Source organism: Mesoplodon bidens (assembly GCF_964165515.1).
Source record: "Mesoplodon bidens genome assembly, chromosome: 5".
Lineage (NCBI taxonomy): Eukaryota > Metazoa > Chordata > Mammalia > Artiodactyla > Ziphiidae > Mesoplodon > Mesoplodon bidens.
Genome location: NC_138161.1, coordinates 115,342,582 through 115,369,024, shown reverse-complemented (window position 1 = coordinate 115,369,024; position 26,443 = coordinate 115,342,582). Strand labels below are relative to the sequence as shown.

Here is a 26,443-nt window from a genome sequence, read left to right as displayed (position 1 = left end):
TTAAAGCTTGTGTTTCCTTATTTATTTTCATTTTGGATGATGTGTCCATTGGTGAAAGTGGGGTGTTAAAGTTCCCTACTATGAATGTGTTACTATCGATTTCCCCTTTTTTGGCTGTTAGTATTTGCCTTATGTATTGAGGTGCTTCTGTGTTTGGTGCATAAATATTTACAATTGTTATATCTTCTTGGATCGATCCCTTGATCATTATGTAGTGTCCTTCTTTGTCTCTTCTAATAGTCTTTATTTTAACTGATATGAGAATTGCTACTCCAGCTTTCTTTTGATTTCCATTTGCATGGAATATCTTTTTCCATCCCCTCACTTTCAGTCTGTATGTGTCTCTAGGTCTGAAGTGGGTCTCTTGTAGACAGCATATATATGGGTCTTGTTTTTGTATACATTCAGCCAGTCTGTGTCTTTTGGTGGGAGCATTTAATCCATTTACATTTAAGGTAATTATCGATATGTATGTTCCTATTCCTATTTTCTTAATTGTTTTGGGTTTGTTATTGTAAGTCTTTTCCTTCTCTTGTGTTTCTTGCCTAGAGAAGATCCTTTAGCATTTGTTGTAAAGCTGGTTTGGTGGTGCTGAAGTCTCTCAGCTTTTGCTTGTCTGTGAAGGTTTTAATTTCTCCATCAAATTTGAATGAGATCCTTGCTGGGTAGAGTAATCTTGGTGGTAGGTTTTTCTCCTTCATCACTTTAAATAGTCCTACCAGTCCCTTCTGGCTTGCAGAGTTTCTGCTAAAAGATCAGTTGTTAACCTTATGGGGATTCCCTTGTGTGTTATTTGTTGTTTTTCCCTTGCTGCTTTTAATATGTTTTCTTTGTATTTAATTTTTGACAGTTTGATTAATATGTGTCTTGGCGTGTTTCTCCTTGGATTTATCCTGTATGGGACTCTGTGCTTCCTGGACTTGAGTAACTATTTCCTTTCTCATATTAGGGAAGTTTTCAACTATAATCTCTTCAAATATTTTCTCAGTCCCTTTCTTTTTCTCTTCTTCTTCTGGAACCCCTATAATTCGAATGTTTGTGCGTTTAATGTTGTCCCAGAGATCTCTGAGACTGTCCTCAGTTCTTTTCATTCTTTTTTCTTTATTCTGCTCTGCAGTAGTTATGTCCACCATTTTATCTTCCAGGTCACTTATCCGTTCTTCTGCCTCAGGTATTCTGCTATTGATCCCTCCTAGAATATTTTTAATTTCATTTACTGTGTTGTTCATCATTGCTTGTTTCATCTGTAGTTCTTCTAGGTCCTTGTTAAATGTTTCTTGCATTTTCTCTATTCTATTTCCAAGATTTTGGATCATCTTTAGTATCATTATTCTGAAGTCTTTTTCAGGTAGATTGCCTATTTCCTCTTCATTTGTTAGGTCTGGTGGGTTCTTATCTTGCTCCTTCATCTGCTGTGTGTTTTTCTGTCTTCTCATTTTGCTTATCTTACTGTGTTTGGGGTCTCCTTTTTGCAGGCTGCAGGTTCGTAGTTCCCATTGTTTTTGGTGTCTGTCTCCAGTGGCTAAAGTTGGTTCAGTGGGTTGTGTAGGCTTCCTGGTGGAGGGGACTAGTGCCTGTGTTCTGGTGGATGAGGCTGGATCTTGTCTTTCTGGTGGACAGGTCCACGTCTGGTGGTGTGTTTTGGGGTGTCTGTGGACTTATGATTTTAGGCAGCCTCTCTGCTAATGGGTGGGGATGTGTTCCTGTCTTGCTAGTTGTTTGGCATAGGGTGTCCAGCACTGTAGGTTGCTGGTCGTTGAGTGAAGCTGGGTGCTGTTGTTGAGATGGAGATCTCTGGGAGATTTTCACCGTTTGATATTACGTGGAGCTGGGAGGTCTCTTGTGGACCAATGTCCTGAAGTTGGCTCTCCCACCTCAGAGGCACAGCAGTGACACCTGGCTGGAGCACCAAGAGACTGTCCTCCACACGGCTCAGAATAAAAGGGAGAAAAAGTAGAAAGAAAGAGAGAGAGAGAGAGAGAGGAAGAAAGGAAGAAAGAAAGAAAATAAAGTTGTTAAAATAAAAAATTATTATTAAGAAAAAAAAATTTTTTTAAGTAAAAACAAAACAAACAAAAAAAAACGGACGGATAGAACCCTAGGACAAATGGTGAAAGCAAAGCTATATAGACATACACCCTCACAAAAAGAGGAAAAGGGGAAAAATAATAAATCTTGCTCTTAAAGCCCACCTCCTCAATTTGGGGTGATTCGTTGTCTATTCAGGTATTCCACAGATGCAGGGTACATCAAGTTGATTGTGGAGAGTTAATTCGCTGCTCCTGGGAGAGATTTCCCTTTCTTTTCTTTGTTCTCACAGCTCCCGGGGTTCAGCTTTGGATTTGGCCCCGCCTCTGTGTGTAGGTCACCTGAGGGCATCTGTTCTTCGCTCAGACAGGACGGGGTTAAAGGAGCAGCCGCTTCAGGGACTCTGGCTCACTCAGGCCGGGGGGAGGGAAGGGTACGGAGTGTGGGGCGAGCCTGCGGTGGCAGAGGCCGGCGTGACGTTGCACCAGCCCGAGGCGCGCCGTGCGTTCTCCCGGGGAAGCTGTCCGTGGATCGTGGGACCCTGGCAGTGGCGGGCTGCACAGGCTCCCGGGAGGGGAGGTGTGGATAGTGACCTGTGCTTTCACAGAGGCATCTTGGTGGCTGCAGTAGCAGCCTTAGCATCTCATGCCCGTCTCTGGGGTCCGCGCTGATAGCCTCGGCTCACGCCCATCTCTGGAGCTCCTTTAAGCAGCTCTCTTAATCCCCTCTCCTCAGCACCAGGAAACAAAGAGGGAACAAAAGGTCTCTTGCCTCTTCGGCAGGTCCAGACTTTCTCCCGGACTCCCTCCCGGCCAGCCGTGGCGCACTAGCCCCTTCAGGCTGTGCTCACGCCGCCAACCCCAGTCCTCTCCCTGGGCTCCGACCGAAGCCCGAGCCTCAGCTCCCAGCCCCGCCCTCCCCGGCGGGTGAGCAGACAAGCCTCTCGGGCTGGTGAGTGCTGGTCGGCCCCGATCCTCTGTGCGGGAATCTCTCCGCTTTGCGGTGTGCTCTCCTCCACAGCTCAGAAGCTTCCCCCTCCGCCACCCGCGCAGTCTCCACTCGCGAAGGGGCTCCTAGTGTGTGGAAACCTTTCCTCCTTCACGGCTCCCTTCCACTGGTGCAGGTCCTGTCCCTGTTCTTTTGTCTGTGTTTTTTCTCTTTTCTTTTGCCCTACCCAGGTACGTGGGGGAGTTTCTTGCCTTTTGGGAGGTCTGAGGTCTTCTGCCAGCGTTCAGCAGGTGTTCTGTAGGGGTTGTTCCACGTGCAGATGAATTTCTGATGTATCTCCACACTCTGGAACAGCACACTCCGGAGACCCTCCGTTCGAAGTGCCCTACAGTTTAATATTAACTGGTAACGGCTCAAACTGTACATCGTAACATTTGGGACTGATTAAAAATTGTTGTCCCATATGTTCAACACATTTTTAGATCTGCAAAAAATTGGTCCAGGAAAACTGAGTTTGACAGAAATAATGGAAAACTCCATGGCATTGACTGTATAATGAGTAAAGTTTGTGGATGAAACTGCTCAATGGCTCAAATTGATTTGAAATGGAAAAGAACTGATCCTAATGAAAATAATTTTGACTAAATAAAAATGAAATAATTAGGAACACTGGATATGAAAAATAATCAAGGAACTAAATGGACTTCTTGGCATTCTCTCCAGAAAATGCTTCTGATTAAAATGTTTGTGTCCGGAACATTCTCAGGGTCAAAGTGGCCAATGCCCATCTCTGGCCATTCTTCCATTAACCTCAGACAGGCTTGAAAGGGCATGGAAGGAGGAAGTTTTCAGAATTGAAAGTCTCAGACTCTGGCAACTTCCCATCCCTGGGATTGCTCAGAACACTGGCGGACAACGAGAGCTTGAGTGAAACTGAGAACACATGCCCTGTCTCCTGCCCACTTTGATGTTCATCCTGATATCCCTCCCTCGCTGGGGATCTTTGATCTTCCTGAGATGACTTGGAGAGGCACCTCTGGCTTTTCTCCATGAGCTTCTAGTTGGGGGATGGATTCTCCCAGCAGCACATGCAACAGTCACCATAAAGGGGCAAGGACAAAATTATATCTTTTTCTTTAAACAGGCAAAGACAGGGAGCTTCCCCCCAGCGGATGTCCAGTGCAGCAGGCACCTTGACCTCGTCCTGCTCTCCTGTGGGGTGGGGTCATCCCAGCCAGAGTACTCGGGCCATAGAAGGCGGGCCTCCCTGTGGTGCTCTGCGGCCCATGGCCACCGAAGGGCCGTTGCTGCCCTCACACTCTGGACGGCCTCTGCTCTCCCCAGGCTGGTGACTTTCTGATCGTCTTTAGGAGGCAGTGGGGCACCCTGTGTTCATTTCACGCCCAGGTGTCCCGAGGTTTCCGGAAGCCTCTTGTTGATCCGTGATTGTTCCCATCGAGCACTGCGGGGTTGCGTGCAGATGGAGCCCATTGGTTCCTAAGTAAACCCAGAGAGTCCCTTTGGGTTTCAAGTGCTAAAGGCGTTCATAGCGAATAGGGAAAGCCATCTAGAGGCCTGTAACCTGAATGGGAGTGTGCTTTTGATAGATGAGAAATTGTGACTGCCCCATGCTCCCCTGGGAGTGAGGTCCAAGTTGTTTCCAAGAGCAGGTGAGGGAACAGGGTCGGGGTGCAGGAGAGGTCACGCTCAGAGAGCTTTCAGCATCAGCCTCTAGAGACCCCACCATCTGCTCCCCGGCTCCTGACTGGGAATGAGCTCAGCTCTTACACCAGGGATCCCACATCCCTTACCCCCTCACTTGCACTCTGTGGAAGGGAAACGTGGTCTCCTTGGTGGCTGACATCTTTTCTTCCTGCAAACCCCCTAGCCGTCCCCATCTATTTAGCAGTGGCCAGTGTGGCCCTGTGATTAGGGAGGAGAAGTAAGAGGGACCTCGCTTGGGCTTCCCTAGTGGCACAGTGGTTAAGAATCTGCCTGCCAATGCAGGGGACACGGGTTCGAGCCCTGGTCCGGGAAGATCCCACATGCCACGGAGCAACTAAGCCTGTGCGCCACAACTACTGAGCCTGTGCTCTAGAACCCATGAGCCACAGCTACTGAGCCCGTGAAGCCCGTGCGCCTAGAGCCCGTGCTCTGCAACAAGAGAAGCCACCGCAATGAGAAGCCCGCGCACTGCAATGAAGAGTAGCCCCGGCTCACTGCAACTAGAGAAAGCCCGCGCGCAGCAACGAAGACCCAACACAGCCAAAAATAAATAAATATAAATAAACAAACAAACAAATAAATTTAAAAAAAAAAGAGGGACCTCACTTGACCAGCACCTCTTGGTCAGGAGTGTGTAGCCCAGTGGGTGGTATTTGGTAGAAGTTTAGCAGGAAGGCAGTGGGTCAGGGTTTGAGTCTGGACCCACCCTTGCTATCTGTGTAACCTTGGGCAACTTCTTTAACATTTCTGAGCTTGGTCTGGTCCTTTATAAAGTAGGGATGACACTTGGACGACCTCACAGGGTAATCTTGAGATCTAAATGAGACGTATCCCAGAACACCTTATTATACTCAGAATAAATGCTCCAACAGTAGCTGCTATGATTTTCTTCGTAATCATCTAAATCCATACTTAGGGTTTGTTAGGAATCAGGTACTGGGTTAGTCTCATCTTGCAGGCTTTCTGCGTGATCTGGAGCCACCCCTAGCTAGAGCATGGCTTTGGGCAGCCGAGTGACACGACCCCTACTCTTTTCATTTTCTGCAGCTCACTGGCTGGTGTGAATCCCAGGCAGGGGCGCAGTCCTGCACAGTTTGAGCCGCCATCTGGTCTTTGATCCGTCAACAGCTCCTCTGGCTGTGTATCATTTATGGGTAGACTGTCCACTTGCCCCACGATCATGTCATTGGCAACGTTACCCAGGATACAGGCACCTTGTTGTAGAGCAGAAATAGCCCCACCAAGGGTTAGGGGCTCTGCTTTCCTGGCTCTGGCCAGCCACCAAGTAGCTGTGTGATATTTAACAGGTGGCCTTGTTTCTCTGGGCCCTCCTTTGAAAAATGGGGCGTTAAACCAGATGGCCCGCAAACCTCTTTCAGCCTTCTACCTCTGTTGCAACCAGTGCAAACATCCGGGTGCTCTTGTTCCTTCCTGAGGCCGATTGTGGGCTGGCGTGGAGTGGAGTGAAGGCCATGGCCGTGGCCTCGACAGTGGCCGGCCTCTCCACCCTCTCCCCCTTTGTTGATGACACTGTGGGAACCCACTTATCAAATCCATTCACGAGCAGCCTTTTAACACTCTCCCCGTAGCGCTGTTTCCGTGAAAGCCGTTAGTGTTCACGAGTCATGAAGATATTTCACCTTTTTCCTGTGTCGCATTGTGCAGCTCCAGCCTGGTTCTGCTAACATCTCCTCCTCAGCACTGTGTCGGGCAGGCCTCAGCTCTCTGGTTTGCTAACTGGGTTTCCCTGCCATGCGTGAGCCCCGCTGGGCCATGTGCGCACTTGGGGAGCCTGGGAGTATAGGACCCTTATTCAGATAATGTATTAATACCAGGGCCTGGGTCCTTTGTTGGAGTTTGAAGGTAAAACCTAGTTGGCTGGGCTAAAGATTTCTAGGTATCATCTTCATATGATGGTGAGAGCCAGATATAGCCTGCTCTTTTCTTGGACTCTTAAGTTGGCTTCTGATTTTCGAGGTCCCGTGTTCCTGTTAGGAGGCTGAGAAGTAGTCTCTGAGTTAAGCCTCCTTGGTTAGACATGGGTGTGAGCTCTTGGATGCCTCCTGTGCTCCGTGGTGCCTGGTGCCTGACACCCTCTGCTTCGAGAACTCTCCCCTAAGAAACCTTGGACTAATCACTCTCTCTTTCCAACATTCCCATGTGCTTTACACCCGTCACTTGTCACTGTCTGTCTTGAATTGGAGTTTGTAATGAATGTGCCTGTTTACCCGACTGAGTTGGAACCCCTTATGTTGGTGTGAACCCCTCCTCCCCAGAACTCAGCGCCCAGGAGATGCCTCATCAATGTCCAGCGGCTCGTGTCCTGCTGTGTGTGTGGGGGTGTGATGGCATGCTCCCCTCCCCACCTTGTGTGCACCTGCCTGGTCCTTCCTTGTGTGTGTGGGTTTAGAAAGTGTTTTATGAAGTGCCTTACAAAGAGGCCATGTGCTTTGGGAACCCAAAGTTGTTTCCTTGGGCTTAACAATTATAAAATAGGCTGTGAGCAGCCTGAAAGAAGTTGAGGGAGATCTGACCAGTCTACGCGGGCTGCTCTAGTCACGTCTATCAGGTTTACAGAATAGCCCAGCTCTGTGGAGGGGAAGATGTGTTATCATTTAGGTTTAGATTTGGCTGACAGAACAGAAAACCTCCAAATAACACTGGCTTGAATATGAGACTTTATTTTCTCTGTCATGTAAAAAGTCAGTTCAGGGCAGGGACCTAATTTACTGTTCCTTCATCCTTAAGAGAGTTGCCTCATGATCCAAAAAGGCTGTTGAAGCACCAGCTGTCATATTAATATCACAGATGGAAAGACAAAGGAGCTCTCCTGAAAGTCTCACTCAGTATCTATTTATATCTCGTTAGCTAAAAGTTAGTAACAGAAGTACTAGCTAAAAGTTAGTAACAGGGGTACAAGCCTCACTCAATATCTATTTACATCTCATTAGCTAAAAGTTAGTGACAGCTGGGAAGGAGGTTTTAGCTGGGACATTGCCTCACCTGGAGACATGGGGGCTCTATTTCCAAGAAAGATGCAGCGAATAGACAGTACAGAACACGTGCCCAACACTTACTTGAATGAATGAATGAGTGAGGGGATAAGTGATGGAGAGATGCCATCTGGGTTAAATGTATACCAAACCCTCATATTAGCAGGATCCACAATATGACAAGGAAAGCACATTTCTGATACCACAAGAGGGACAGAGCCTTGAGGAAACTTCAGAAACTCCCCAGGGACTCAAAAGAGAGCATGTTGTACAGGGCTGCTTCAGATGGGCATCCTCTTTCTCCTCTTTGTAGGGGTCTGGTTCCCTTATTTGGAACACAGCAGATGCATAGCAGCGGGTCAGTAGGGGCTGGGCCTGGGGCACGGCAGCCACATTTTAGAAGTTTCCCATGAGGGCATCTGTTTTTGGCTTGTTTGAAGAAAGAAAAGCTTCATTACTCAAGCAGGGAGACGTGGCTGAATTGAAATACTAAACTTTCCTTAAATACAGATCCCTTCTTAGAAAATGTTAGAATCCTGTGAGGTTAATATGGTCTGATGGTCCTGGTTTGAAGCCTGTAGGTGGTTTGTGGTTCAGCACGGGGCGGCTTCTCAGTGCCAGGTGCCCTCCAGCACGTCTGGGCAGGTGGAGGGCCCCCGAGGGCTGTCCTCACACTGGAGAAGCATGGTGGACCTGGAGCTCAGGCTCTGGAGCAGTGAGTGTGCTGCTGACAGCAGGTGGCGCTGTCTTCTCAGTGGTTTGTCCTAGAGGGCGGCCCCTGGTCCCCACTGTGTCCCTGAGGCACACTGTGTGGTCCCAGGGCCCCACAGTGGGTCTGCAGCAGGCAGGTCCCCTGGTTGAAGCTTTAGCCTGGCATTCATTCACAGCCTCTGTTCTTGACTCCCTTTTTTTTTTTTTTTTTTTTGTGGTACACGGGCCTCTCACTGTTGTGGCCTCTCCCGTTGCGGAGCACAGGCTCCGGACGCGCAGGCTCAGCGGCCACGGCTCACGGGCTCAGCCGCTCCGCGGCATGTGGGATCTTCCCGGACCGGGGCACGAACCCGTGTCCCCTGCATCGGCAGGCAGACTCTCAACCACTGCGCCACCAGGGAAGCCCTTGACTCCCTTTTGAAACCTTGATGGGAGCTTTTGTCAAGCCTCCTACAGACACTGTTTCATAACTCTGCTTCCTCCAGGCCCCCCACCAACCCGCATTTTCAGACCATCCCCATCTCCAGCCCTCAGTTTGGGATCATCCTCATTTAAGAAGCCGTCCTGGATTCCCTCCATGGGAAGAAGTTTCTCCTTCATGTTCCCTCACTCTGTTACTTCTGAATGTCCACTCCCTCCCCAGTTCGGCTCCCTGACCAGGTTGTTGTCGCCTGAGGGTCAGGTCGGGTGTGACCCGCAGTTACACGATCACAAAGATGGAGGGGGCACCAAGGGGTCACACAGCTGTCCCTCACCCTGGGGGCTGATGGGCTCCAAGTCTGATTTTGTTCCTCTCGACTGTCTTTGAAAAGTGTCCTTGGCCTGTGGTATCCGAAGACTTCCTCTCAATCATGTGAGACTCACTCTTGGAATGGGTGTGGGCCCAGATGTTCCCCCCACCTCCTGGGTCCCAGGGACTGCCTCGGGGGTGTCCCCCAGTTTATGTAACTGACTGAGGGATCCGGTTAGCCAGGGGTGCGTGGGAGGCTGCAGCGGCCCAGCATCTGGCAGCGGCTTGCCTGAACCCTGGCGGGGAGTTCAAGGTGGGCCTGCTGAGAGCAGTGACAAGGATTTGCTGCAAATTTCTGGTGCAACCTCATGGCCTACTCCTGGGGGACGCGTTTCTACTGCATGAAAACAACAGAATGCGAGTCAACTATGTGACTTACAATTTTCTAGTCCCAGTAAAAAATTTAAAAATAGCAGGTGGAATTAGTTTTAAATAATACATTTTAACCCCTTAGGTACAAAATATTGTCATTTCATCATGTAATCAACATGTTCGTTATTAAGGAGATCGCAGTCCTCTTTTTGTTCTAAGACTTTAAAATGTGGGGTGTTTTACACTCAGTTTGGATCAGTGACGTTTCATGTTCCCGATAGTCCAGGCTAACGGGGCTCTGCTGCCGCTTCTGTTGATTCTCCCACTTGAAGTTCCCTGAAAGCAGGGACAGCATCGTGATGATCAGGGCCTTCCCCCAACCCATCGCAGGTGTCGGCGCGTGTGGTTTGAGTGGGGGCCTGTCCCGCAGGGTCACCGCACGGGGAGGCTGGGCCTCGGAGCGGCTGGAGTCTGGTCACAGCTGCGTGAGCTCAGGGATGGCCCTGGCCTGTCGAAGCCACTGTTCCCACTCAGAATGACGCTGTTGGACAGTAATCTCCAGGGCTTTTCTGATTCTCACATGCTGTGAGCTGAACCATGTGTCTGGACAGGGGTGCTGCTGGGGACACTGATACCCTTGGCCGCATTAGCAAATGAGATCATCTCTGTGAAGGGCCACGGTCGACACTGTACCCACCACGGATGGGCCAGTTCGCTGCCTCTAACTCTGACCCAGAGCCTGCGTGTTTATCTGGTATGTTGGGTCCCGGCTGTGAAGACCCTCCACTCCCCCATCCAGCGTCCACACAGACCTGCGGGTGCCCGGCCTGTTCCCAGGCTGCCCAGGCAGAGAAGGACAGGACTTGTCCAGGCCCTCGGGACGCCCACCTTCTGGAGGGTGTGATGAGCCAGCGGGAGCCCCTGCTGTGTCCGAGGCCTCATGAGGTTTCTCTCTCGCGCAGGCGCAGCTGGAAGCTCAGAGAGCCACGCAGGACTTCCAGAGGGCCACCGAGGTGCTCCGTGCCGCCAAGGAGACCATCTCCCTGGCCGAGCAGCGGCTGCTGGAGGATGACAAGCGGCAGTTTGACTCGGCCTGGCAGGAGATGCTGAACCACGCCACCCAGAGGGTATGAGTCTCAGCGGAGTGCGTCCGTGGGACCAGGGCCGGGCTGGGCTTGCGCCGGGGTGCGCGCCTCTGCTTTGCGCCTGCCTGTGGGCAGGGGCCGGGGTGTGTGTGTGGGGGGGTGGGGGCGGGGCATGCGTCTGCTTGTGGGCGTGGGGTGGGGAGAGGGGCTGGGCTTGCGTCCACCTTGGGTTCCAGTGTGGCCTCGGGGTGCAGGTGCCCATCAGACCCAGACTCCCCGCTGGTTTCCCCGAGCAGAAGAAACAGACCTCCAGGCATGTTGAGCGTCACAGGTGGTCATCTCCATGGGGTCTCAGCGGGCCTGGGACTGAGCCGTAGTCCGCGATGACAGTCACCCGGTGACAGGCGTACCTGCCCCTTCCCTGTTGTTTGAGGTTCGTCTGGGTCAGATCACCCTTGACGGTCCCGACTGTGGATGGGGCTTCCCCGAGGGACCTGATCGTTCTCCAGAGTCCCCTCCCTCTGAGTCCCAGGGGACTGGCTGGGTTTGGAGCCCGGGATGGAGGACCTTGATTACTTGCTGAGCCTGGACTCAGGGGTGGGTGCCAGTTGGTGAGAAGCGGGGGCCATAGCAGATGAGGCCAGAATACAGGGGGTGCACAGGCTGGCCTTCGGGCTGGGCTGGGGTCTGGGGACCAGCGTATGCACAGGAAGTGGGCTTTGACTCCTAGGTTTGGTGCCATCATTGTTTGGCCCTTTACCAGCTCCCACGATCTGCCCTCTGGCCACATTGCTGAGAATCAGAAGTGGTTGGTATAGCTGGACTTGTCACCTCTTTCCTCCCCTCCTCCAGCTGGTTTGCTGTGGGGAGGTGGGTGAGGCCTTGGATGAAGGGTGATGTAGCGGGTGGGAGCTAGTCTGGACTCCCTGAGAGGCCGCCTGCGGGGCTGGAAGAGAACCTTTTCAATGTCACCGGCCACGGTGGCTCAAGTCCTGGGGGACCTGATAATTAAAGATGGCCGTGTGCTTCCTTAAATGGAATGCCTGACACACAAACGGCTTGGGCTTAGTGTCAAATGCGGGTTGACTCTGTAGCACCTCCCCTGAACCCCAGGCTCCCGGCTGGGCTTGTGTGGCCTGGGGCCTCCTGCCACCTAGTGTACACGATGCTGGGAGAGCCAAACACAGCTTTCCTGGGTCCACTGGGGAAACGCCAAAGGGGAGGTTGGAAATCTTGGAAATTTACAAGCCACAGCCTGACAGAGTGAAAAGGACAGGAAAAAAAAAAATTAGAGTAGCTCCTTCCGAGAAATTAGCTGAAGGCCTGCCTTTCTTTCCTGCCCTTCTTCGACCCCAAACAAGATCCAAATCAAGCTAGTCAGAATCATTCAGAAATCACTTAATCTGTTCTTTAAAAAAACAACAAAATGGGTTTCTGCTTTTTTTTTTTTCTTCCTTCTACTCTTTAAGTCCTGGGACCATAGTGGATGGTGAGCGGCAGTCCGGGAGAAGTGTCCTCAAGACCTCCACATCCCATGACTCCGGAAGCACCATTCACACCAGTCTTTGGGCATGGTGCTTCTTGGGGTTGTGCAGTGTGCAACTTGTGGGGCTGTACCAAACGGCCCTGGGCCTCCTGATGTCGCATGGGGCTCCTGAGGTCCCGGGGAGGGTCATCTGATGTGTGCTCTCACTGAGGTCACTGTAGGTTTCTTGGTCATGGGGTTGTAACCCCTGCAGCTGAGCAGATTTTCTGGGTCACAGGCCAGGATTTCCACCCTGGGGCTGCTGTTCCTCTTCCCTAGATTCCTCCCCAGTTTTATGGGCCTCAGATGCTGCTCCTTGACCTGATGATGGGGAAGGAGAGTTGGAAACTGACACCAGCAAGAGACAGAGCCCTTGGCAGAGCTGTCCTTGACCATGTCCCCATGTCACTGAGAAATTCAGCCTGGAGGGGGCACGCTCCAGGGATGTGACGGATGGTACAGATGCTCGTGTGTGGCTTTTCTGTGAGCCGCCCCCTGATTGAGCATGCTCCCCGGGCCATGCGGGCCTGGCACGCTCAGCTTCCTGAGTGCTGGTGGACAAAGACAATGAATGGTCTAGAATATGTCCCCGGCCTTGGCTGACTTCTGGATCCTCCAGGAAGCCTGTTTCTTCAGGAGAAGGGAGCGTCATCTCACCCTCTTCTCCTGAAGAAACTGCCACGTAAGAGTCTAGAGAAAGATGCAGAGCTCAGAAAGGTCCAGGCTGTCTTGAGGAAGTGGCAGTGCTTTGGGCTGTGTGACCTCCACCCCAGGCACAGTGGATGGACCCTGGGGTCCCCACATTCCTTACCTGAGGCCATCCGTGTGTCCCTTCTGTTCCTTCAGACTTAGGGTGACAGCAGGCAGCCCCACTTGGAGCCACGCTGGAGCCCCGGGGTCTCTCTTGTTAGGCCACATGCAGTGCCCCGGGCAGGGACCGAGCAACAGTTCTGCGCTCAGAGCTGGGATCAGCAGGGCTTTGGAAGCCGCGACGCACTTGAGTGGCCTTCCTGGGGACGTGGCGTCCCTGCTGCTCCCACTTGGGCTTTAGGCAGCTGAGGCCCCTCCAGCTTCACCCGGTTTGGCCGCGGAGCAGCCCTTCTAGGGAGGAGGTGTGGGGAGGCATGAACTGTCAGGGACCAGCAGCTCCTGGAGAGGAAAGCCCTGGGGGCATGGGTCTGAGCCCTGGGATGCACATGGCCAGCTTTTCTGTGCTGGTGGGCATGTACCACCCGTCCCCCAAGGCCCTGGGAAACTACCTCCTTGGCCCTGTGCACCCAGGGCTGCAGGAGGAATCAGAAATCAGCCTGAATGGGCCGAGGATCTGAGGAGACCATGAAGCCACCTTCGCGGGAGCGGAGGACCCTGCTCTTAGCTCCGGGCTGTTGGGCATGAGGGTGGATGGCCTCGAGGTTGGGAGAGCCAAATGTGAGGCAGAGGAACCGGGCTGGCTGGACGTCTCCTGGTCGGTTGAGCTCATTCTGCTGGCAGGGGACCCAGCCTGGCTGGCAGTGCCCGTTGGTGTCCCTGTAGGAAGTATCTGTTTGAGCATCTTCTGTGTGTTGCTGTGAGCAGAGGGCCTGGGCTGCCCTGCGGCTCCTGGGAGGGGGCCCATCAGCACTGCTGGGCCCCATTCTGTCTATTCTGCTGACCCAGGGGGAGGCCTGTGGCTTCTCAGGGTCCCGAGCACCAGCAGTGGCCTCCCCACATGCTTTCTCCAGGGCCCGCTACCTGCTGCCTGCCTGGGCCTTGGTGCTGCGGCTGTTCTGGTCACTCAGGCCTCACGCCTGGGGCCTCAAAGCCTCTCACTGGGCAGCAGCGGGTGGTCAGTCCTTGGGCGTTTGGAGCCGGCCCGGGGCGGGGGGCAGGAGCGTGTGTCTGTGGGTTTTGGGAACCCCAGGGATGCTGACTTCTTTCTTAGTCGTTAGAATCCGCAGAGGCCAGTGCACCCAGAGGTTAGCACAGAGCCCGTGGGTCAGCCCCGGGACATGGTCCCCCTGGGGAAGAGGGGCCCAGGGCTGTTGGTGCCCAGACAGTGATTTCTCCGGGAGCCTGCCAGCTCTGGGGAAGGAGGCGGGAAGCTGAGCACTGCCCGCGGAGAGTGGACGGGTGGCTCTGCTAAGCACCCCCAGCCCTAAGTGCTTCCCCGCCCACGCCCTTTCCCCCAGCACCCCACACCGAGCCCCACAGCGCAGCCTCTGCTGCCGGCCCCCACCCACCCCCCTGGGCCTGGTGGCCCCGACAGCCTGGATCCTAGCTGCCCGAGTAGCGTGGTGCTGCTGGGCGTCTGCCCCGTGAGGCTGGAGGTCCGGGTTTGGTCTCCAGTGTGCTCTGTGCACACAGTAGGTGCTTAATCAGAGTACGCAGCTCTGCGTTGAATATGCTGGTGGTAAACTGAAGAGCGCGGTGCTGAGTGGGGGCTCAGGGGCCCAGAGTCCAGGCCAAATATCTGTCAGCCCAGCCTTCGCGGAGGTCTGGGCGCTGGCGCCCCAGGGCTGGGTTGCACGTGCGTCTGGCCATCTTGAGGTCTGCAGGGACATCTGCGTTGTGCTTCCATTTGTGGCTTCCACCTTCCCAGCATCCGCCCTTATCCCCCCATTCCTTTCCCACCCCTGGGCACACAGTTCACGGCTGGTTCCATGTTTCAGGGGCTGCTTGGTTACCTAGGAGACGTAACCAAGGTGACCTGCTTGGGGACTTTCTCCCTAGAGGCGGGAAGCGGAGTGGGGACTCTCCTCTGAGAGCAGAGGATTATGTGCACGTGGGGCCGGGGGTTGGGACGGGGGATGGTGGCTGGCCTGCTGGGGCTGAATCGGGACGGCGTCCTCGCTGCTGCCCCAGTCTGCGCTGGCAACGTCGCCAAGCGCTCGGAGCCTTCCGAGTGTTTAATTTGAGGAAGCTTTTTGCAGGCGAAGGGCCAGGGAAGAACAAGGGCCTGTGTGCAGCCGGTGAGAGCCCTGCTTCCTGCAGGGAATGCTCTGTATTGTAGCCTCAGATCACAGCTTTTGTAGATCGTCTATTCAAAATGCTTTCAGACGGGTCCTGAAAGGTGAACCCTGCATTGAATCCTCTTGCAGTGGAACAGGTCACCACGATATGTTGCCTTCATCTGTCTGATGTGCTTGGGTCCTGCGTGTTCATAAAGGTTACACCAGTAAATCCTTAAAGCTTAAGATTTAAGACAAGACTGAAGAGTTACTACCATTTCCCTAAGTGACCAAGCTGGGGAGGTTTTGAGTGCATTTTATGTCACTGTGACATCTTTGGTGTTAGAAGCCAAGGGGAAGGGTTCTCCGGAGCCCCTTGGTCTTGATTGAGAGGTCATTTTAGCAAGCCTGTCACCACATGCCAGCTTGTCTCACTTCCCTATTTCCATTCTCTTTGTTTTAATTCTGTTTTTAAAAGTATCTCAAGCATTAAAACCATTGTTTTAAAAAAAAACATTGTTAAAAGATATACATTTTAAAGAAGGTAAAGGGTGAACTCTGATAAGTATAAAGTGTTCTCCTGTCAAAGATTTTATTTAATTCATTAAGGATGGAACTAATAAGATGTTACAGCTCTTTCAAAGGAGAATTCCAAAAACACACTCATACAGAAGTTTAGGAATGCTGAAATGAATTTACAAGATACAGAATTGGTCAATATTTACAGGGCAATCAATAATCAAATGCATCTCTACTGGACACAGTCTTCATTTGTAGGGGGTAAGAATCATTTATGCTACTGTCAGTGTTCCCCAACTTACAGGGTCATAAAATAGCTCCAAGACAACGAAAGGCAGAGATAACCTGGAAGGGGGCAGGACACCCAGACAGGACAGGACACCCAGTCGTTTTATGCTCATATCAAAGTCTTTCAGAATTTTTCCTGACACTTAAAAAACTCCTTATTATAAGTGCATAAGTAAACTTCCCCGGGCTGACCGTGGCTGTTGCCTGGAGGGGGTGATGGACCGCTGGCTTCCTCCTGCGTGGTGTCCTCCTGCAGCTGTCCTGCTGGGCCTGAGACAGTGAACCAGTGGCCTGAGGGCCCTCGGGGCTCCTCCCTGCTGCTCTTCGGGTAAAATAAAGCACAGCCCTCTCGCCCCACCTCACTGCTGCCTTTCCAGTTCATCCCGTAACACTTGGGTGAGTTGTAAGTAAAAGATGAGAAGGAAGTTGTGAGCCGCTGATGTGGCCTAAACTGCTGTTTATCTCCTGCATCATCTCTCCTCCCAGCTGGCCTTGTTCTGATGCTTTTTAGGTGATGGGGGAGAGAACCAGCACTGTCCCTGTTTCTAGGAATGTGCCTTTGAGCTGCCATGGAGGGCCCTTGATTGTTGGGTTTTGAACTCATTTTTAAAACCAGAATCTGCCACCAGAACGCTGACTGGTCACAAATTTTTGTAAACCCCAAAATCTGTTCAGTTTGACCCTCTGGATCCTGGATTCTTGTCCACCAGCTAACTCAGGATATTTGGGAAGGGGCCAAACAGCCGAGGTCACCATTGCCTTGCCTTGCCGTCCTGACGTGCACATACCTACCTGGCTTTGTAGGGCTCCCAGGTCCCTGACGTCTGAGTTCCCGCTGGTACCGCCTGCCTGAGAGCAGGAGGAACCTGTGGTGGCTACTCAGAGGAAGTGGACGTCAACTGAATCAGAGAATGTTTCTTTTATTTTTCCCCTCTGATTTTTTGTTTTTCCTTCTCTTCTTTCCTGCTCATTGCCTCAGCCGATCTATTTCATCTTATGTGACATGATTTTTCCAGAATAGATGAATAGGGAAAAATCATCCTGTTCTCTTTGGAAGTTCATTTAATCTTAGTCTGCCCACTAATTTCCTCAAATAATTTTTTTTCATTTATTTTTAAAAATTTTTATTGTAGTTGATTTACAATGTTGTGTTAGTTTCAGGTGTACAGCCCAGTGATTGTTTTATATATATACATATATATTCTTTTCATATTCTTTTCCCTTATAGGTTATTACAAGATATTGAGTTTAGTTCCCTGTGCTTTACAGTAGGTCCTTGTTTATCTACATTATATATGGTAGTGTGTATATGGGAATCCCAAATTCCTAGTTTTTTTAAATGACATAAGTAATACCCCAACAAGGGACCATTCTGGGTTTGACCGGGCTGACCTCTGCTGTCATTTGAAGGTCATGGAGGCGGAGCAGACCAAGACGAGGAGCGAGCTGGTGCACAAGGAGACAGCGGCCAGGTACAATGCGGCCATGGGCCGCATGCGGCAGCTGGAGAAGAAACTCAAGCGAGCCATCAACAAGTCCAAGTGAGCCTGGGCTGCTGCTTGTTTCCTCTTCCTCATCTCCTCAACCTTTTCTGTGGCCCGCCCCACCAGAGCCCCCTGCCCAGGCTACCTGTGCCCCCCCGCCCCGGTTCTCTGTAGTCCCCAAGGGGTGGGACTGCTCCAACCTGGGAGATCAGGAAGAGGAATTTCAAGAGCAAACCATTAGCTGGCCCGTGGGCTGGGGCTGGGCTTTGGGAAACCAGGGCATGCCCTTGGCTCTGTGGCTGATGGTGTGGATGAGGCCCTGTCCCTCATTACCTGTCAGCACAATGGGGTGAACTATGTACATAATACACATCCTTGTAGACCAAGAGCTGATGAAATGGAGCAAGACTGGTTTCTTTTCTTTCTTCCCTCCCTCCCTCCCTCCCCCCCACTCTCTTTCCTTCTTTCCTCCTTTCTTTTCTTTTCTTTCTTTCACAGGATATTTATTTCAAAAGTTTCTTATAATGTTACCAAGTCGAAGCTCACTCCGCTCACCACACAACAGGCCAATAAATCAGGAGATGAGGTGTTGAGGCAAGGAATACAACTTTATTCAGAAAGCCGGCAGACCGAAAAGATGGAGGACTGGTGTCCCCCAAAACCATCTTTCCGGGGTCTGGATGCCCGTTTCTTTTATAGAACAGAGAGGGGGAGGAAGTGAGGAAGTGAAGTAAAAAGGCCATTAGTTGTGCCTGGCTTGGCCAGCATTGGGGAGGGGTTGTATTAATTTCTTCTTTTCTGCAGCCATTCTCAGGTGGGCAGGGTCAGATTGTCTCCCTGTGAGATGAGCAAAGGCACTTTAACATTCAGGCAGAGGGGCAGGGTCCCCTGAGGCAGGCCATTATGTGTGGTTATAATAACAAAAGCAACGAAAAGCAAAGGTTAAAGTCAAAGAAACAGATCCAACATGGAGTCAAAATTGGCTCTTCCCTGTTGCAATTATACCAAACACTAGGAACAGTTAATTTGTCCAACAATATAGTCTTTGGTTAAATAAGTCTTGACATTTCCAAACACTGGAATAGTTTAGAGCAGTTAAAATAATAACATAGATTCTGTCTTCATTAGTATATAAATATGTTCGTAATATTTATATGTAATAAAGGTAGGCCGTAAGACAGCACTGAAAGCACAATTCATCTTATTACTGACACACACAGATGGGCCCAAAGGAATTATTTTTTTTTGATGTATGTATTTTTTATTCAAGTATAGTTGATTGGGCTTCCCTGGTGGCGCAGTGGTTGAGGGTCCGCCTGCCGATGCAGGGGACACGGGTTTGTGCCGCGGAGCGGCTGGGCCTGTGAGCCATGGCCACTGAGCCTGCGCGTCCGGAGCCTGTGCTCCTCAACGGGAGAGGCCACAACAGTGGGAGGCCCGTGTACCGCAAAAAAAAACAAAAAACAGAAAACAAAAAAACAAGTATAGTTGATTTACAGTGTTGGGAAGACTGGTTTCAATGGAGGTTTTCTTCCACTTTTCTCACTACCACTCCTATATGTTGTCATAGGACAGTGATCCTGGGGACTAGTCCCAGCTTTACTCACAGTTGCTGGGCCTCCAAGCAAAGAGACAGGACCTGGAATGGCCTAGACCCCACAGCCAGAGACAGACTCCAAGCTCATGGAGGCTGAAGGGCTCAAGAATAAAGTATTGTCAACTCCTCATGCTCAGACACCCGAGTTCCTGAAAGAGCCTGCGTCTTCCCGCTGACCCAGAACCCACGACCCGTAGAATGTTGGCCTTTCTTGTCCTCTCTCTTGCCCGTGACCTGGCTGGGTCTGCACGCTGTCCAGTCCCCCTAGTCCTGCACAGAGTCCAAGAGGCCAGCCTGAGCCCCTGTCCTTGTGGCGGCCCCGCTGTGCTCAGTGGGGGACGGTGGTGCCTCTCCCTTCTCCGGGTGAGCTCGGCAGCTCGGCAGCTTCTTCTCAGCCTCATCCGCTAGGCATCCCTAGGAGAGGAGGTTGGGCCAACTTAGCTGCTGGGCACACCCTATGTGGCCTTGAACAGCCCCCCAGAGAGGACAGTGAGCCAGGGTTTGGGGCCCTGGGATATGTGTGCATGTGTGTGGGTTTCCCGTGTCTTGAGATAGGCCTTCTGGCAGCTCGGCCCTGGGGGAGCATCTGTATCCGTCAGGCCCGGGAGCTGGGAGCACCCCCTTATCTCATGGCTCATCAGAGCTGAGTAAATGTTGGAGGGTGGCCTGGCCAGCTGCAGCCACTGCCCCCTGGACACCCCGTGGAGTTTTGGGGGAGCACTGCTATCGTGCTCTTATGTGTTTCCTTCCTCCCTTCTACAGGCCTTACTTTGAACTCAAGGCGAAGTACTACATGCAGCTTGAGGTACGTGTGGCCTTTGGCTTTGAAGCAGATCGGAGTGTTCTGCCCTCAAAGCCCCCCTTTCTATAGTGGGCTTTCAAATGGCCCCATGGCTGCCAGTGAGGGGGACACGTTCTTGACCAAGTCTTCAGCCTTCAGAGTGGTCTTGCTGCCTCCTTAGTGCTCTCTGACGCCCTCTGAATCTGCTTCAGTCACTTTCCATGTTGTACTCCGTTAGTGGTTCTCAGTAGGGCCCGGGAGCTTGCTGGCAGTGCAGATTCCCAGGCCCGCCCCAGACCGACTGAACAGAGACTCTGCAGGTGGGGACCAGCCATCTGGCTTTTAACACACCCTCCAGGGGGTCCTGATGCACCTCAAGTGTGAGGACCACAGCTCCCGGATCAGATGGCTGGAGTGTGGGACTTCTGTGGGAACTTCACTCCCCCTGCTGCTTCCCTGATGGGCTTATTCCCAGGGGTTGCTCCTGGGTATAGAGCCTAAGCTGTCACCTGGCTGGGAGTTGGGGGGTGGTGGCTACTCTCACATCTGGTGCGTGGAGAGCTGTGGAAGGGGATCAGGGCCCCAGTCGTGTCTTGAGAGTAGAGTGATGGGCGCAAATGTTTGAACCCGTCACTCGAGCGTTGCCAGGCCGGCGGGGGTGGCCTCACTCACAGAGCCTCCCGTTCTTCTGAGCAGCAGCTGAAGAAGACGGTGGACGAACTGCAGGCCAAGCTGGCCCTTGCGAAGGGCGAGTACAAGACGGCCCTGAGGAACCTGGAGACGATTTCGGACGAGATCCACGAGCGGCGGCGCTCCAGCGCCATGGGGCCCCGTGGGTGCGGTGTCGGGGCCGAGGGGGGCAGCCCGGCTGCCGAGGACCTGTCGGGGCGCAAGCCCGAGCCTGACGCTGTTTCTGGTGAGTCAGGGGCACGTGTGCAGCTAATGCGCCCTGCTTCCTGGGGCCTCCCCCGTTGGTGGGACACTGTGTTCACCAGGATGCTACTGAGCATCCTCAGAGTCAGGATTCTGTGGTTAGATAAGTTTGGGAAATGTTACACTTTCACCCCTTGAGATTCCAAGTACATGTCAGGGCACTGAAGTCTCTGAGAAGTCCCGCAGGGAAGAAGAGTCGTCTGGAATAGGGACTTGGGAATCAGATTTGATTCAAGTCCTGACCTTCCCACTCTGACTAGTACGTGACATGGGCCAGGGTGTAACTTCCTGTTTCTTCCCATGTAAAGCAGAGGGCACATGAAGGTCCCTGTTGTCCACTACGGAGAGCGGTCGTCAGGATTAAATGAAGGGGCACCGGCCTCCAGTGGTCACCGCACATGTGTCCGTCCTTGGGGACCTGTTTCCCAAGGACCACCCCTGGGAAATGGATACAGAGGGTTGTGGTGGCTCCCTCTGTCAGTCCAGAAACCTCCCCCAGCACTGTCTCTGCGCACATCCTTCTTTGCCTTTTCTGTGGAATGATGGCTATTGGCCCTTCCCCACACTCCTCCCTTGGGTGTTCCTTAATTCAGGCAATAAACGTTCAAGTGCCAGGCCCCAGGTAAAAGAAGAGGAAACTAATCTGAGCAACAGTGATGTGAGTACTTGAGTATACATCATCTCATAAACCCTGTGTGGAGAGGAACATGAAGCTCAGAGAGGTTAAGTACCTTGACCAAGGCTACACAGCAAGTAGTGGAGATGGGATTTGAACTCAGAGCTGAGCCCATTTTCTGTGCTCAGCATTACAGTACTTCTCGTGGATGATCATCTGTGGGATGCTACAGGCTGTTTTTAAAGCAGAGGGAGGAGGAAAGGGGAGTGGGATCACATGTGGGCTGAGGGGGAAATAGTTCAAAGCTGAGGCGGCTTTCAAACCGTGAGAATGACGTGTCTCTGGGCCTTGGTCATAATGGTCCACAAAACAAACGAGGCACAAGCTACAGAGCACTGTAAGGGAATTGTATTCTTCTGGGGCCAGTAGTGATCTAGCTGGGCTCCGAGCATGTCTTTTATGAGATCACAAGTTACTCAGAAGATGGTCCCAGCAGACACTCCATGCAGGGCTGTCTCGTCCAGCAGCTTCTGCTGCCCATGCCGTGGAAGGAGGCAGCCCTGAAGCCTGGCTGGCTTGGTTCAGGGTGCGTTAACGCAGACCAGCCCTCTTCCAGTGCACGGGGGAATCTGTTTGGGAGACTGGGGTGGATAAAACTCCCGATCTGTGGCTGAATTCACCTTCCACTTTCAGGCAGTGTCTGGTGACGCTGACTTCTAGGGCAGGGGCTGGAAAGTGATGGTAAGGACACTGACTATCCATGGGGTCCAGCAGCTTCCCTGCAAGGTGCTCTGGAGTCTGGTCACGCGAGCTCAGGACGGCCACGTCACTTTTCTCCAGTGCCCTGATCCTGGGATCAGGTGGCTGGACCCTGCAGCTGCCAAGCCCCGCCTAGCTCCTGCCTGCAGCGGACGCGTCTGGAGACGTGTAAGGAACTAGGTGGCTGTCAGGCCTGGGTGATGGCTGTTCTTTCTCCTCCTAGTGGCCTCCGAGGCCTTCGAAGATGACAACTGCAGCACCTTTGTGTCTGAAGACGATTCGGAGACCCAGTCCGTGTCCAGCTTCAGCTCGGGACCCACGAGCCCGTCGGAGATGCCCGAGCAGTTCCCCGCAGCCATGAGGCCCGGCAGCCTGGACCTGCCCAGCCCCATGTCCCTGTCGGAATTCGGGATGATGTTCCCGGTGCTGGGCCCCCGCAGTGAGTGCAGCGGGGCCTCCTCACCTGAGTGCGAGGTGGAGCGAGGTGAGTTGAACCCCCTGCCCGGGGGAGCCCGCCCCGGAGGCCGTGCTCAGGGCCTCGGTGTACATGCTGTGGTGTGGCGGCCTGAGATGGCGCCCAGCTCCACTCCCAACCTGCTTCCTTCTGTATCTCCCATCACAACAGTCCTCTTGACAAGCACCTGCTAGAGAGGTTTCTGTTTCCCAGCTGTTACATGAGCGTGACAGATTTCATCTGCAAAGATGAGGGACATATACGGTTTCCCGCGCAACGAAAGCAGTAGGCAGTCCTGTGATGAAAGTCCTTGTGTGATGCGCACAGTGGGGCCACACTGGGAGTCTGGAGGTTGAGCCGGCTGACTGGCTGGGGCCCAGGGGACCCTTGGAATTGTCGGTACTCACCCCGTGATCTTTGCGTTTCTACAGGAGACAGGGCGGAAGGGGCAGAGAATAAAACAAGTGACAGAGCCAGCAACCATCGGGGTCTCAGCAGCAGCAGCGGTGACAGTGGTGAGAGCGCGAGCAGCACATCCCCCGAGGGCCACGCCTTGGAGGACAGGATGCGGCAGCTGTCCCTGCAGGGTTCGAAGGGCAGGGACAGGGTCATCGCGGACATAAACGTGGTGCAGGTTGGCTGATCTGCTTGGGCTCTGGCCCAAGCGCATATCACTATTTAGACATGAAACTGTATGGAGAACAATTGTGCCAATAATCATTTAATATATGCCAAATCCCAAGCATTGCCTCTAAACTGCACTAATGACGTTTCAGTGAGCTTGAGAGCTGAAGATGTTTCTTCTGGGTAAGAGCTCTCAGGCTGGTGTTTTTCAGCACAGAGTCGTTGCAGGTGGGCTGTGACGAGGCCCACGGCCTTTGTGGAATGTCCCGTCAGTGCTGTGGAAGCAGTAACCGGTTCCCCGGGAAAAATCCCCGAGCCGGGAAAGGGGCCGGGGAGCTGAGCCCCAGCGGGCTCAATGGCTGGCTCGATTGGGAAAATGGCCTTGTTGTCTCCTTTATATCCCAGGGGATCTAAAGGAAAACAAGTACACAAGACAAAACTCAAATACTCAGAACGACACCTTTTCGGCCCAATGAAGGCTTAAAAAAGAAAAATCCAAGGACACAATTCATTTTCATCATCTCTGGTTTTCAGAGGGGGCTTTTTAAAAAGTGAATTTGCTGGGACACCCATTAAAATCATCTTCTGTAAAAGGTCACCAAGAGCTGCACTTTTGGGGGTGGGAAAGGTGAATGCTGGTGTGGGGATGGGGAGGGGGACGAGGGCAGCAGGGGCCTGTCACAGAAGGGGGTTCATGGCTGTGGAAGAAAAGCTTCTATAGCGTAAACCTCATCCTACCGGCCCAGGGGACTTATTCTAAGAGAAGTGCATGGGGAATGGTTGCCAGTGTTGTTCTAGATTGACAAGGTGTTAATTTCTCTGTAGGCTGTAACTTTAAAAATAAAAAATTATTTAAGGGTTATGCTGCACTAGTATTTCTTAGAGGAAATTGTTCCTTACAGCTAGGAAAGGGAGGAGGCACATGTTGGCAAAGGCTGTTAAATAGAAGCAATGGTGTCTGTTATGCTAAATGTAAGTGTTCTATTACTGCTTTTCTTGTTTTCATGGTTACACATATTTAGAGCATTGTATTTTATTTGTCCTTTTTTGTTAAGAAAACTTAGCGTTTCTAAAAGAAAAAAAGCAACCCCATTCAAGTTGCTCATTAAGTCTGTCAAGCTTATATATTTGTCATTCGTGTAAATCCCTTCATACTGTCCTGTTTTCTCCTTTTTTAACGCCTGATACAGTATCCTAATTACAAGGTTATTTTGTACTTGTCTTAATACCTTGAGTGTAATAAAAATGGCTTAAGAAAATGTCTTTCTGTGACTTCAAATAAGAGATCCTGATGTTGCCTAAATCTTCCAGACAATCCTCTTGCCATTAAGGAAGAGCATGGAATGCAGTGGTCATCTGTTCTTATTTTCAGTTAAGGTCCTGGATCCTAACAATTTAAGCCCTGATTACCAGGTTTGAATTAGAATTCCACTTCTGCTGCTACTAAAGCTGAGCAGTACGGAGACGCAGTGGCAGGAAAATAAATAAAGATGAGGTGCTTATGCTGGAGGCCTGGTGCTCCTGTCTGTGGCACCTGGGCATCTCCTAGGTCTCAGCCCCAGAGGTTTGATTAGTGATTCAGATATACCTGGGCACTGGACTTCGAAAAGCTCCCCAGTTGTTTCTATTCTCTTTCTATATTGGTCCAACCAAAATTAATCTTTACTTGTACATCGTGAGTTCTATTTAGAGCTCTGTTACAGAATTCAACATTACAATATAGTAAATTGTTTATATAGGTCTCCTCCATTGGATTTTGAGGGCAGGGATTAGGTCTTAGTTTGCGTCCCGTATAAGATCTTTAACACAAAAGGTTCAAATCATGTTTATAATAAATATACCTCTTATGCTTTAGATTTTTCTTTAAAAAGTAATAGAAAAGTAATCCACCTAAAATATGCTAAAAGTGAAAGCACTATTTATCAAAGTGAAATCTCACTATCAATCACTAGTACAATCTACCACTATCCTGAATGTAAAAGAACAGACTTTTTTTTATAAAAGTGTGAATGTTCCTGCAAGTAATGAGTTCTGTTTTAGATGGAACATACCACATAAAGTCCTCTAATAATTTCTCTAGGTTAAACTATGCAGTTTCCATAAGTATAAACAAACATTTTATTTCAATTAAAGATAATAGAAATACAAAAGAAGTTTTAAAAATTAGAGATGATGAAAAATCCCACTGTGTTAATTTTTAGATCTTTAAAGTCTTAAGCATCATTCTACTCTGATGAATTTTTATGTAAACAACTGGGAATTTATACGTAACAGTATCTTGGCAATTTTTTCAAACGCAACCCAATTACCATATATTAAATCCTCAATTGTGTTTTCTTTAGAGTGATGTTACCATAAGAACACTGAACTACAGAGCAATTTAAAAAAGACTATACAAACTAAATTGTAATGTCTTCAATGTCTCAGACTACTACTTTCATCAACCTGATAAAAACTACACTGATGAATATACCTCAGTTCTCTTTACATGAGTCAATGGGAGACAGGTATCTAACTTCAACAACCTTCATTCTTAAGCATGAGCATCTTCATGCTAAGTTAATTAGTATTAAAACTTTATCCTTTCATAACCTATGGGCAACAGTAAACATTTAAAGCCACAAATAATGCAGAATTAAAAATCTCATGGTAACGTTCATTTGATAATTAGGTGCCCAGGATGTACAGGAGACTCAGGACACAAGCAGGTCTACCGTAACAACATGCTCTGCCAAGAAGACAACATAACATAAATACTTCAGAATATTATCCCAGCCTACTGTTCCACTCAGTGAGTGAGTCTACACCCCTCATTTTCCTCGTCTGATCTCGGTTCCCTCTTAGCAAGGGCATCTGTCTCAGTGCTTGACTGAGCCTAATCTTTAAGCATCTACACTTTTTTGTACAATGTGGCCCCTAAATGCAAGCCCACTCCATATATACACAAAACCATGTAAATGGTACTTCCAAGTGACATAGGGTAATTCTGACTACATACAATTCTCACCACACACCCTGACTTCAGCACCAGACTCCACAGGAACGTTTTTAGAGATTTAATTCTGCTCTGATGATTGTGTTCAGTGTCCTGGAGATCTGTGTCCTCACTTGAAGAGATGATGTTTGGTGAGTATAAGACCCAGCTATTGCTGAGGTTTCTCTGTCACTGCAGTTGTGTTGTCTTGATGGGGATAATACTATTGAAGTCCAAGAAAAACGGTCCTTCTTGTTTAGGCAAAAAAGTACTGGGAATGATATTGTAGATCCCAGCAGGTATATTTTCTAGTTCCAGGTAGCAAAACCCACACCTATAATCAGGGAAAATGAGAACAAGGTTTTCAGGT

The 26,443-nt window shown here is 50.9% G+C and overlaps 2 protein-coding genes across 3 annotated transcripts in view; one reads left to right on the top strand and one right to left on the bottom strand.

Annotated features, from left to right (window-relative positions):
• The window catches only part of SH3BP5 (SH3 domain binding protein 5), an 81,112-nt gene extending 56,754 nt beyond the window's left edge, over window positions 1-24,358 (top strand). The window contains exons 4-9 of the mRNA XM_081234686.1: window positions 10,470-10,634; window positions 17,262-17,392; window positions 19,695-19,737; window positions 20,410-20,629; window positions 22,245-22,505; window positions 22,907-24,358. Of these exons, the coding sequence (XP_081090812.1) occupies window positions 10,470-10,634; window positions 17,262-17,392; window positions 19,695-19,737; window positions 20,410-20,629; window positions 22,245-22,505; window positions 22,907-23,118 (1,032 nt within the window). The 3' untranslated portion in view covers window positions 23,119-24,358. The remainder of the gene's footprint in view (window positions 1-10,469; window positions 10,635-17,261; window positions 17,393-19,694; window positions 19,738-20,409; window positions 20,630-22,244; window positions 22,506-22,906) is intronic.
• Window positions 24,359-24,494: 136 nt separating this feature from the next.
• The window catches only part of CAPN7 (calpain 7), a 38,970-nt gene continuing 37,021 nt past the window's right edge, over window positions 24,495-26,443 (bottom strand). For both annotated transcript variants that reach the window (XM_081234685.1, XM_081234684.1), the window contains one exon: window positions 24,495-26,407. In XM_081234685.1, coding sequence (XP_081090811.1) covers window positions 26,263-26,407 — 145 coding nt within the window. In that variant the 3' untranslated portion in view covers window positions 24,495-26,262. The remainder of the gene's footprint in view (window positions 26,408-26,443) is intronic.